This window comes from Pithys albifrons, chromosome 1 (assembly GCF_047495875.1).
Source record: "Pithys albifrons albifrons isolate INPA30051 chromosome 1, PitAlb_v1, whole genome shotgun sequence".
NCBI classification, from domain to species: domain Eukaryota; kingdom Metazoa; phylum Chordata; class Aves; order Passeriformes; family Thamnophilidae; genus Pithys; species Pithys albifrons.
Genome location: NC_092458.1, coordinates 123,529,589 through 123,542,840, shown reverse-complemented (window position 1 = coordinate 123,542,840; position 13,252 = coordinate 123,529,589). Strand labels below are relative to the sequence as shown.

Genomic DNA, 13,252 nt, shown 5'->3' with positions numbered 1-13,252 from the left:
CTGAAACCAACTGGTTTAGCATTTCAAGTGCTTGGTGCTACTTCTGGTCATAACAAACCACCCCCAAAATCCTCACAAAGAGCACCATCTTGCCCAACTCTTCCACGGAAATGGATTGGGCCTGTATCTTATTTTGAAGAAAGCAAGAATCTGGGTCATCCAGCTGGCCTGGAAGATCACAGAATTGACTGGGTTGGAAAGGACTTCCGAGATCATCAAGTCCAACCCTTGGGCCAACTCCAGTCCCTTTACCAGATCATGGCACTCAGTGCATTGAAAAACCTCCAGGGATGGGGAATCCACCCCCTCTCTGGGCAGCCCATTCCAATCCCTGAGCACTCTCTCTGCAAAGAAGTTTTTTCTGATCCCTAACTTCAATTTCCCCTGGCAGAGCTTGAGCCCATCGTGCCCCCTTGTCCTATTGCTGAGTGCCTGGGAGAAGAGACCAACCCCCACCTGGCCAGAACTTCCCTTCAGGGAGTTCTAGACAGTGATGAGGCAAAGATGATTTAAAACACTGAAATATAGGAGAATCATTCAGCTAGAGAAACTCCCACTTATTCTTGCTGAATGGCCTTTACAATTCAGAGTGTTGAGCCCATCTGACCAGGACACTGAACCACTTCACCAGCAGCTGTGGTTTAACAGCACCACATGCAGCAAAGTGATCCCTGCAGTGCCACCCGTGGCCCAGGAGGCTGCCACACACCTGAGGAGGCTCGGGGGGATCTCTGGCACCACCACCCTGCGCCTCCAGGCCTGCAGGTCCCTCTCCGTGGCCATCTGGCTGCGCGGCGCGTTCTGGTGCATCTGGCGCACGCCCTCCACCTGCCCACTGCGCCGCAGGCCGATGTTGGGCGGGGACTGGATGTCCAAGCTCGGCCTCCTGAAAGCTGAAACACACAAAACACAGACCCAGTTTCTCACCAGACTGCAGAGAATTGGAGCCTTTGTTTCTTCTTACTACAAGATAAAGTATTAACACTTTATATATTTTTATTGCTCTAAGTATGTGACTTAAAGCTCCAGAATTATCTGTGTCATGGAAAATGCAGAAATCATACAGAAAATACAGTGAGAACACAGAGACTTTAAAAACGGTTATGTCTGCTAATATGTTAACCCAATGGAAGGAAGTATGATGTGACACAAGGGTTTTCTTGAGCTATTTCAGGCAGCTCTGAGGCTGGTGAGGTTCTAAAAAGCACTTCTCTTAGAGCTGAGTGTAGAGAATTAAATATAAACTACCATATAGTTAAATATAAATATAATTATATAGCATTTATATGATTACACATTACATATGTACATAATTACACAATATATAAATATATATTTTATATATTATATAATTAAAACTACAAGGACACAGCTCAGAAAAGCATCTTGTTTAAATCTGTAAAAAAGGGTGAGGAGAAGCCAGTTTGAATAATGGCACAATTCTTATTTTGCAAAAAAATTAGTACTGAAAACATACTTATATTAACAAATATTTGCAAAAAAGAAGCATTGTATTTATTTTGCATAAATGTTATGTCAGTACTTTACAAATATTAATATTATTATATTAGTATGTAGCACTCTGTCTTGAGTTTAGGCTTACTTAGCTAAACCCCTAACACTCTCCACAAGGAATACAATTAATGTTGTAGAAAAGTGAAAAGCTTTGTTTTGGAATTTAATCACAGGAGTAGCAGTGTTTTAATCAATAAGAGTATCTCAATCTGTTATCATTATGTTAAAAGAATCTTAGTGCCCCAAACAGCAATAAAATTAAAACCTGCTTCAGTATTTCACACAGTGTAATAAAAATGGAGACAAAACAATCACCTAAGAATTCATCAGTGATTACCAACCTCTTCTGGGTGTTCCCTCCCCGTTCTGTGGGGCATTTGAAGCAGACTCTGGATCAGCTCCAGTCCTCTGATCCTGCTCCAGCTGTAGCTGCCTGATCATTCCATCAAGAATGCTGGGCTCCAGGCCCTGCTCATCCTGGTCAATGGTCTGCTGGCCAATCACTTGTTCAACCACTTCTCCATCACCTTGCAAGTGTAAAACAAACCCAGTGAGTGAAATTACTCCAATTGCTTACTCCAAGTGGGAATTCATGGAGTCTGCAATTCAAACACGGCTTGGGCACATCAGTGTCCACAGAAAAGAACTGAACAAGTGAACTGTCTGCAGTGAGATGGTTCTTACTTGTTGCCACATATCCAAGCTGAGGAATCAAATGTTCATCTGCACAGTTCTCTCTTCCTGGCACCAATCTTTGATATTTTGTTGGATGAGGGTTTCCATCCACATCCACTAAGAAGGGAGGGGGCATGAGATGAGGGGCCTGCTGAGTCTGCTCGTCCAGGACGTAGTTGTTGGAGTCTCGGATCAGCGGCCGATAGTCCGTGTGGAAGAACATCTGATCAGGAATCTGAAGGAAATTGCAACTTTATGTCACCAATTTGAATAAAAGAATATGCTTAAGAACAGAAAATAACAAATGATACTGAAGTATCTAAAAATCTCCTTAAAGGGCAAGTTCCCAAAGACAAGGGTTAGGCACAACTTCCATTAACCTGGATGGGTGTTGCAGTATCCCAATTTTTCACAGTGCTTTTGCAGAAACAAAATGCTTTTAGGTATCAAAAGCTGAAGTCATTCAAAGGAGAATCACTATTTTACACTTAGAAATGTTTTGTATCTCATTCTATTTTTCCCCTACAATTAAGAGAAGATTCCTTGGTTTCCACGCAAAGAAATCATTGCCTAAAGCTCAACATCAGCTCTCACAGTAAATTTCCTAATCACGAATTCTTTCTTAGTATGTGCCCACCTCGAAGTTTTTCCTGCAACTGAAAGTCTACTGAGCCCATGAGGCTGAAGGAAAATAGTTATATAAGTATCAGATCACAGTCAGAATCTTTGCTCCCTTGATGGGAAAGATGAAGAGAACAAGTTTCAATTTCAGCTAGAAATGTAGAGCAAGGAAAAAAATAGTTCTTTAAAATGAAATACACGGAATTATCATTTCAACCTGAAAACCCTGAGGGGAAGGAGAAGGAAAGAAGCAACACATGTATTTACCAAACCAAACAGCAAACAGGCTGACAGATTGTGGGGTGATGGCCCCTGATAAGCCTGGATGGGTTGAGGGAGACGCCTCAGCCCCTGGAGGGAGGCTCCAGCAGAGAACAAAAGCTTTCAAACTCATGAGATTAACGAAGGGTGGAGTGTTAAGAAATAGCACGGCCCCCCTTTGCGATATCTTCTATGACTGCTCAAAGGAGCCACCTCCCCTTGGGCATCTGTGCCACCCCACCAAAAGATTGACTTAGTCACACAAACCACATGAAAGAAAAAAAAGTATAAAAAGTGTTTGGAGTTTAAACTCCAGAGGAGAGGGGAAAATGCCAGTGTCTCTGTGAGGGTAACTGCGGCAGCTTGTCCTGTCTCCTCCTCCTCCTGGAACTATGTAGGGGTCAGCAGACCATGTGCTTTCTATTTTTCTATACTTCACTTTCTTAACTTTACTTTCTTGCAAAGCTTATTCCTTTATACATTCTATCTTACATCTTATGCTAACAGCTACTTTGATTCTTGATTTATAAGCATCTTTCCTGTGTTTTGCTGCCTTAATACTAATAACAGTAACTTGCTTCACACTTTGCTACTTTATATTGGTTATTGCTTTTTGCTATTCTTACTTTATAAGACCAGCTCTGGTTTGCAACTCCAGTAACTTGCTTTACTTTCAATGTGTAGTTTCCTTTTCAGCATGTGTGTTGATAAGAAGCAGCTCTGTTCTCTCCTTTTGTTTTGTGTTACAGAGTGGGGTGCAGGATATTTTATTGTCCTGTGTTACTGAGGTCTAAATAAGTGTTTTAGGTGGCTGTGTTTTGTTAGTAGTTCTTTGTTGCTGTGTTTTTGGTTAGTAGTTCTTTGTTGCTAGTTTCTGTCTGTTGTGAGAATGGGATACATTGCTGTATTGTTACTTGAGTTTAGTGTGTTTGTCTCTGTAAAATGTGCTTTGTGCTGGTTTCTTTTGGGGTCTTTTATTATCAATTAAATACAATCTTGCAGCTGAACGTTCTCACCGGCAAAGCAGAACCCACAATAACTGTCACATGTTTGTATTAATAAATGTTATTTCAGGAGCTGTTGTGGGGGACAGTTCTTTTCTGGCTTGTGTGGCTTAATATCAGAGGTCAGGAACTCTCCCAACCTGTGGGCTGTCCCTGTCCACAGACAGTGTTGGGGACATGAGGCTCTGATTGTCCAGAAGTGCTTATTGCTAATAATTTCTCCCTGGCTTAAGTGTGGTCCTCATAGGGGAGTCAAAAATCTTTCCAGCCTGTGTCCTGTCCAGAGTTCTGCAGGCAGTGCTGGGTTCATAAAGCTTTGATTACTCCAAGGGCACTTATAGCTAAAAACTTTTATTAATACAGTCAAGACTAGAAATCTTTGCATTTCTGTCTTCCTCCTCCCTTTCACATGACACAGATGAAAAGAGCAAAACATTTATTCCACACACTTTCCCAGCCTTTCCAAATTCACAGGGTTGGATGAATACTTTGCTTTTACTTATTTTCATCAACTCCTGTGAATTTGGGCTTGAATATGGAAAGGCCTAAAGAACTGCAAGACAAACCAGCAAATTATCCTTCCATACACTGGAATATATAGGCAATAGTGCAATAAACTTTGTGATGTGTTCCAATCCTTACACACTGAGCTCTTTTCAGAAATTAGGAAGTAATTTTGAGGTTGAACAATGAATGTGAGCTGTCCAGAAGGTGCAAATGTATTCCAGAAAAGTTCTTGGGAGCTGCTCCCCAGGGAATGTTAAGACACTGGTTGTTTCTGCTGTGCCAGGACCACACTAAGAAGAGAACCCACAGACCTCAAGGAATCCATTCTATTTAGGTCCTGTAACCACACAAAACTCTTTCACATGTGATGTCTTGAAGGAATTAATAGAACTAATCTAATTTCAGTCAGAAACCTGATACAGAGTTCTAATAAAAAGCTGAACTTACCTTTTCATAGGGCCTGCTGCAGCCAAACCCAAAGATCAGGAGATGCCCATGAGAATCTGTACATGCAAAATGCTGCCCATCTGGTGAAAATTTACAGTCAAAAACAGCACCATGTCCTTGGCCTTCAATCTGGATTGAAAGAAAAAACTCCCTCAAGATTATCTGACAATTATGCAGCATCAAAAATTAATTACTCCACCAAAAGCAATCATGCATCTTCTAAATAACCCCATTAAGGCACAAATGATCTTGTTACTTCAATTTATTTCTTTTCCCCTTGACATGTGAATTTAAATTCTCAACCACCCATTTTAAAAGACACACTAAAGGGTATGAAAATTTACTGTTCAGTGAAAAAAATTAAGAAATAAGGTGCTTTATAGGCTTTTTAGCTGTTAACACATTGCTTAAAGTAAACTGGAGCTAATATACATATATTTTGTTAAACCACTTTCAATAAAAACCCAGAGCTAAAAAAATTTAAAAATCCCTTTGCTACTTACTAACCAGGAAAAAAAAGGATTAAAAACACATATGAACATTAGATCACAACTTAAGTCTCAGAGAAAATAACTCAATTGAAAGTGTAAATCATGAGTTGTGAAATGGAGCAAATGGCATGGGAGGTCTCAAGAGCTGTTCCAATAAGTAATATAAGACTGTAATTTTTAAGACAGTGGGAAATACAAATATTTGCCCCCAAGAGTCTTGAAATTATTGTCTCAAACAAACTTTCAGATGGCACCTCAACTGAGGACAATGAATGAGGTGATCTTTAGTGACAAAGAGTGGAAATGCAGCAATAACCACGAAATTCAAAGATAAAAGCTCTAAGAAAAAAAAGAACACACAAGTTTTGCTAGTTTGGGGTTGGGTTTTTCCTCCAAAAGGTACAGGAGGGTGGGAGTGTTGCTGACAATTCCTCAAGCTGGTATGTGAACACGCTGTCACGTGCTGAGAACAAACTGTGCTTCAGGTCTTACCATGTTAAAATAATGCTTTGTTTTTGTGCCTTTGGTGATGTCCCATATGAAGATGTTGCCATCGTGGCCTGCAGACAGCATTATCCTGGAATCAAAGGGATGGGTCTCCAAGACAAACACTTCATCTGCATGGCCCTGAAATTTCAAATTGCACATCACGTGCCAACAAGGAAAATCCACATTAACAGGGTATTTACAGTAGAACCCAAAGCCTTGAACTGTCCTCTCTGGAAAGTTAAACCCCAGGCAGCCAGAGAAGTTTAACATGCAAAAGGTAATAATTCACTAGATTTAATAAAAAACTGTAGAAATATGGAGCTTCTGCCAAAGGAGCTTTTGCCAAAGTGGGGATTGGTCTCTTCTCCCAGGCACTCAGCAATAGGACAAGGGGGCACGATGGGCTCAAGCTCTGCCAGGGGAAAGTTAAGCTGGAGATCAGAAAAAAAATCGTTGCAGAGAGAGTGCTCAGGCATTGGAATGGGCTGCCCAGAGAGGGGGTGGATTCCCCATCCCTGGAGGTTTTTCAGCTGAGATTGGCCGTGGCACTGAGTGCCATGATCTGGTAAAGGGACTGGAGTTGGCCCAAGGGTTGGACTTGATGATCTCAGAGGTCTTTTCCAACCCAATCCATTCTAGGATTCTATGATTAATCATTTAATGGGCAAGTAATGCACAGAAATTTTGATTTATTCCACAGGAGATGCAAGTTCAGCAGCACCTGGGGAAAGGAAAGTCCAAATGCAAGAGGAAGCAGCAAGTCTTGGTGCAAAAAAAATCCAAGAAGCACCACACTTGCTGTATCATTGACCCAGAGCCTTCAAGGGAAATCAGATCTAATCATAAACCCAGCACACACAACATTGCAATTCTACAAAATTCCTCAAAAAGCAAGGAAAATGCCATACCACCAAGTCATGGAGCAACTGCCCTGTGCAGGAATTCCACACTTTGAGCAGATGATTGTTCACAGCAGTAACGACATAATTGTCATTTTGGTTCCAAGCGATCATGGTCACTTTGGGCTTCATAAATTTGTCTTCTTCTGCACACGTGTCACTGTTTTAAACAGGTCAGAGATACCTTTAATTAGCCCATTTCAATCTCAAAATACAGACAATTAAGCTGTTTTCTCATAATCTGACAAGAGAAGTGAAGAACTGAATTTGGTTTGAAACTTTTGTCCATAAACTTCCTTCATTTAAAGCAAATCTGGATTTTTAGCATATTTATTTTAGAGGACACGATAATCTCTTTCCCATTTGAGATTCCAGGCAAAAACGCTTTCCTTTTCCATGAAGTAGTCTTGGCTCTTCTACAATTAGAGTCCTAACACAAATCCCTTAAAATTTTGGACTTCAGTCAGGTTTTCCAACTGATTGAGAAGCCAATCTCTACATTAGCCAAGCTTTTTTTACTGAGTCCCCACATAAATTCAGTAAAGATAATATTTTGTTTCAACCTCAATCTACTTCCTTATTCTCTCCCCAAAATACACTTACAGGATACTGCAGCACTCCCTCAGCATTTTGGTGGAGTGAAGGAACAAGCTTTCATTGGAAAACACCTTCCCACAGGATTATCTGTGTTCCAGGTCAACCACAGGCCTCTCCCACAAAGACTTGCTCAACCACACAACCACAGTCAAATCTCAAATATTATTAATAACTCCTCCTTCCTTTGTGAAACCACATTTATTGTTCATGGCCGTGTTAGAAAAAGACCTTAACATCAGCCTCCAATCAGCCAGTGTACCCAAGGCTTGGCTTTTAATTTAATCACCTACAAATCATTTAATTAAAACCTCATAGAATCATCTGCAAATTAATTTCTGTTTAGTGTCTGGGGAAGCTGACTGAGCATTCTGTACTCCTGTAAATTATCCACCCTTCAGGTTTATCCAGCAAGTAACATCCTGCTCTTCATCTGTAATTACACTGCTCAGACTGTGCCACCAGCACTTCATTAATACACCTTTTGAAAACTACAAAATGAGAATAGTCAGAAAGATCAGTCCTTGAGGAAACCCCTGTGCCATTACCCTCTCCTGGAAACAGGTTAATTACCACCTATTTTATTTTCACTGATGTAAAAATATTTCTCCTGTGACATACCAGGTGTCTGACTGAAACTCAGACAGAGAAGGGAGACTGCACTATCTGTTCACCTTTTTCCACATTTGACAGCTTTGGAAACTCTCGTGCATTTCCCCAAGCACAGACTCAAATTCAGCAATTATTTATTACATCACCAGAACGCTCATTTTACGCCCTCCAGAGACCACAGAACTTGATCATGATGTTGCCAAGGCTTAACTTTAGTTTGAGTAATTGAGTTTTTCAATCTGACTTTACACAGCAGAACAGAAGAGATAAAGCCTTCACCTACCCCAGCAATCGATCAGACATATCCAACAAAATGCTCCTCCACTCCGCCTGCTCAAAGCGCCAGATCCGAGCGGTGCCATCTCTGCTGCCACTTATGAACCTGGACAAGCATTAAAAGAGATTTAATTTATCCTCAGATAATTTGCTTTAAAGTATGTTTAGAATTACACACCATCATAACATCAATTCTGCAATGGAAGACTGATAGAAGTGAAACCTTCCCACTTGTGTGCAAGGGAATTCTTTTCAATTACCTGTCCATTAATTGTCTTTCCATAAAATCAGGAAAGTTCTTCTTGACTGAAAAACTGAATAAAGTTGTCAAGACATGGAGAATAAAGAACCAAGTTCCAAAGTTAGACTCAGTTCACAACTGCACCCTCAACTTCTCAGCTGCAATACTTTAATGAAGTGTTATAAGTAATTGCAGAGTATCAGATACTGAAGTAGAGGCAAGAATAAATCAGATGGAAAGGACTATAAATTATCTTTGACCACTTTCCCTGCATTTTCCCCATTTCCTATAAAATACTTCCTGAAAGCAAAAGGGAAGGAGAGGGAAGAGGAGGTTTATGAAGCCTCAAATACATTGGGCATATCAAAAATGGGAATATTCCTCCAGGTAAATGAAACCCCAGGCAGGCAAAAGACATCATCTAACAAAGATTAATACACAGCTGAAACTTTCCTGGATCAATCCAAATTTCCCCTCTGAGTTTTAAATAAGTAGATTTTCCTGCTGGAAACCTCCAGACAATAACAGAACATTAATTCAAAAATGATACATTTTTTTGTCCACATTTGAGCATCTTTCAACATACCTGTCACCACTGTTAGAGAACTGAATGCTGTCAACTTTGTCCTGTAAGAAAAGTGGAGTGAGTTATTTTATTTTTTAAACAGGAAATACTGTTTTTGAGAAACCTGAGCTTAGTAAAAATCTGAAACAATGAAAAAACTGCATAACTTGTAATTTCTAAGAGTTTTAACTGCAAGGCAAACCAAGTCCAACAAATACTCCCCAGAATTCACTAATCATTAATGTATTTAAAATGTATGTTTTAAAAACTGCCCAAGTTAAATATGAAGGATTAACAGATTAAATAATCTGGCAGCCAAGTTAATAATTTTGAATGTATTTCCAATACCATAAGGCAACTACAATGGTGAGGAATGTGCTGTTCCCAATCCTACTTACGTTCCTCAAAGAAATAAACTACTAGTTATTAGTTTTTATCACAATAAAAACTGCAGGGAAAATGGGTAACAAATATAAAATTCTCTGCGTACAAAATAAGAAATGATCAAGCCTTATCACTGCAACATAAAGCCAGATTCAGTATTAGAGAAAACATAAAAAGTCAAACAAAATTAATGAAGAGTATTGAAACAAACCCACTCCCAATATTACCTGTGACTTCAATACTGTTTGAAGTGACTAATTAACTAATTACTCACAGCATGGCTTTCCAATTCAGCGATTTTCTCAGGTGTTTCAGAGCCAAAAAAATACATCCTGATGACATGGTCAGTGCTGCCAGTTGCTAAAAACATACCACCTGTAACAATCAGGCAATAATTAAGCTACTGTGTATGAAGTTAAAGCAGATCACCAACATTTCTCAGAGGTCTGGTTTAAATTTAAAACCCCACAATATTTAAAGAATGGCACATTTTTATGCTCTTCCACTGATGTATAAATGTGGAAGGAAATCCCCCTCTTGCCTCAGGAAGTTTTCTCAGCCACAGTAAAAATAAATCAGTTACAAAGATTTTAAAATACATAACTAGGGCAACACTGAAACTTGTAACACTGAATTGCACAGAGAAGCTTTTCATGATGGGGAATGTGGCTCTGGATAACCAGAAGTGTGTAGATGACTCTCTCTCTGTAGCCTGTGCCTCATTTGTGCAAGTGAATTGCTTCAGAAGGGGGTAAAAGGGGGAATAAACCAGTAAAAGTGAAGTACACCAGTATAAACACACCAGTATTTAGCTGTGGTGGCAGCAATTCCAAGATCTGCCCCTTGGCAACATGAAAAAAAAATCCCAAACACTATCCCAGGCTCTATCCTGACACTATTAACAAGCAACAAGACTTTAATCAGTGTTTTATTTCTGAAATTCCCAGAAAGCCACACGAACTGAAGGAAAGAAAAGTTCAAGCCAGGAGTGAGGCACAATTATAGACACTTTTGGGGATCCTCAAGGAAAGAAGGATCTCTGTGACCACCCCTGGCACTGAATCAGGAGCTCCTGCTGGCAGGAACCACTTCCATTGTTGCCCGTGGTATTTTAAAGAACTGATTTTGCCAATCCCTGATGTTACACCAGATAAAAAAATAAAAATCCAGCAAAGAGGGACAAAACATCAGATGACTTACTCCTGTGAAATCACCACTTTCTTCAACAACCTTTCACTCTCTGCTGAACAAAGTCCCGTTATTTAATTATGTCCTGGCTAACAATAAACATCTATACAATTATTTACTAACAGTTACAGGTTTTGTCCATTTTAAAGCTGTCCCAAGCAAGTTTTATAGTTATACTTCAGAGGAAGGAGGAGAAATCACTCCACCTGTACGTGACTTACCCACACTGAAGGAAGAGCAAAGCATCTGGACCCCTGGCCTGGGTTTCTCTGTGAACTTCACTGGCCGGTTGCTTAAAAAGAAAAGATGTTTTGAACAGCCCACACCACCCAAAACTTGGCTTTTACCAACATTTCCAAACACAAAGGGATGTTTCTTCAAAATTCTGCATAACAGGACACAATAAAGTAACACCTGTAAATCTCTGAGACCTTCCAGTGCTTCAAGTAATTGAAGTCCATGCTTGAACCAATTTCTATCCCATACAGCTCTCTAAATTAATTTCTGAAGGAAAATAATTAAGGATGCAGCTTAAACACTCTCCTCTTTTACAGCCTGTTATGGGTTTAGCTAGGCAGGCCTAAGTTTAGGCTTTAGATTTCAGATTAGGCCTGGGACTGTGGGCTCACACAGCCCTAAGATGCTATAAAAGATTATGCCTTTTACAGTTTTTGCTGTAATTTTGCTACCTTAAGATCACAAGTTTGAATTAAAAAGCTAAAATATAATAATAAATATAACCTGCTTTCTAAGATATTGGGGTTTTTTAATGTATGTTCTAATGCAAAATGCATGATTTTATACCAACACCCAGGATATGGCACAACATTAGACACAGACTGATCATCTCAAATCTTTACTTTCTGGTAATAATCTAATTTTTATACAAATAAAGAGTAATTACATATAGAACATGTAAAACTACCCTACATGCATATTCTGCATGGATGCTCTGGAAGAGACATCCTAAAGCTACAGGACTGTTGGAAACCCAACACAAATTTATTATACTTTATTATACTTTGAAACATATTTACACTTCCAGCCACTCTTGTTGTCCTACACACATTTGTACTTTTAATACAGTAAGAAGTTAACAAATCTCCCAACTAATCTCCCAGAAGAATGTGGATTTGTAAAGGATGTAGTTAGTGACATTACTCTAAAATAATTAAGGAATGCATTATTTCCACAGCATTTTTTAATCACAAACCCCAATTTCTTTTAGCTAGTCAGTTAAAACCACCTGAATTATTTTACTCAAGCAAAGGATGGCACAAGAGGTTTATCAGCAGCTCATTTACATACTTGAATTTCATGGAATCTGTATCCCACTGCCAAAAGCAAACAGTTCCATCTGCACCAGTGGAGACCATGTATCTCATGGAGCCTTTCACCATGGGACTAAACTACAGAGAAAAAAGTGAAAACAGACACACACTCAAAGAGGTATTTAAAAACTGGTTATGAACTCAACAAAGGTTAATCTAAAACCTTGATTTACTTTGGATTTCCTTACATTAACTCTTCCTTTAGCAGTTTCAAACTGTCATTTTTAGTGTTTACAAAGTAGTATCTTCCACACTTTAAAATAACTTTGTGGTCTATGCTTCAATTATTGCAGTATATAAAATCAGTTTGTTCAGTGGTTTGCTTTTGAAGTATTAACTCACCACAATAATTCACTGAAAATTTTGTCAAACTGAGTGAAAAAATGAAGTTTGACTAGATAGATGTACTTTAAAAATTCTTTAATTAAGCAGAGAATGAGTTACGAGGTTTGAATGAACTCAGGGTCACCTGATTTTATAGGAATTCTTTCCTTAAGATATGCAATTATTACTGACCAATTCTTCAGAAAACTTCACAAACCCCAGGTTGATTAAACTGTTCACCAATTATTAATGTTGGAACCAGTCAAAAATTGTAAATAGTGCAATTACAGTCTTATTAAGAAAGCTTAAATTAAAAATATCCACACACTATAATAAAACAAGCACCCCAAATAAATACTTTGGCATTAAAATACAAAAAAAAAATGCAGTGAATGCCACAGAAATTGCAGATATGGAGATTACTCTCAGAGGCAGAGAAAAATGCAAAATTATTTGTTTACACTGAGCTTCACAACTCAGTCTTCAGCCCTCAACATAAGTGCTTGGTCTCCCTGGAAAACACTCCAAACCTGAATATTGAGCTATTTGTTTGTGTGTTAAAGAAGGAATTACAAAGGCCAAAATGAGATGAATCCAAAGGAGCACCAAGAGCACATCATGTGTCACCACACCACATTCAAATTTCAATACACAGTATGATACACTGAACATCTTTGTGCTTCTCAAATAACTCCTATTTTTGAGATTAAGACAAAAAACCTGTGTCACAGCAGTGGGTGGAATCATATGGTGGATCAGGACACTCATCCACACAAATCAGCCTGTTGAGTCTCCAGGAACAGACAACAGGAGGATATGGTACTTCCC

At 39.1% G+C, this 13,252-nt stretch overlaps 1 protein-coding gene across 1 annotated transcript in view; it reads right to left on the bottom strand.

Moving 5' to 3' along the window:
* The window catches only part of BRWD1 (bromodomain and WD repeat domain containing 1), a 50,956-nt gene that overhangs the window by 30,092 nt on the left and 7,612 nt on the right, over positions 1-13,252 (bottom strand). Inside the window, exons 9-19 of the mRNA XM_071566781.1 lie at positions 12,078-12,178; positions 10,991-11,061; positions 9,856-9,956; positions 9,219-9,259; positions 8,399-8,497; positions 6,919-7,069; positions 6,014-6,148; positions 5,031-5,159; positions 2,200-2,425; positions 1,857-2,042; positions 710-893 (exon numbers count right to left, since the gene is read on the bottom strand). Coding sequence (XP_071422882.1) covers positions 710-893; positions 1,857-2,042; positions 2,200-2,425; positions 5,031-5,159; positions 6,014-6,148; positions 6,919-7,069; positions 8,399-8,497; positions 9,219-9,259; positions 9,856-9,956; positions 10,991-11,061; positions 12,078-12,178 — 1,424 coding nt within the window. The remainder of the gene's footprint in view (positions 1-709; positions 894-1,856; positions 2,043-2,199; positions 2,426-5,030; positions 5,160-6,013; positions 6,149-6,918; positions 7,070-8,398; positions 8,498-9,218; positions 9,260-9,855; positions 9,957-10,990; positions 11,062-12,077; positions 12,179-13,252) is intronic.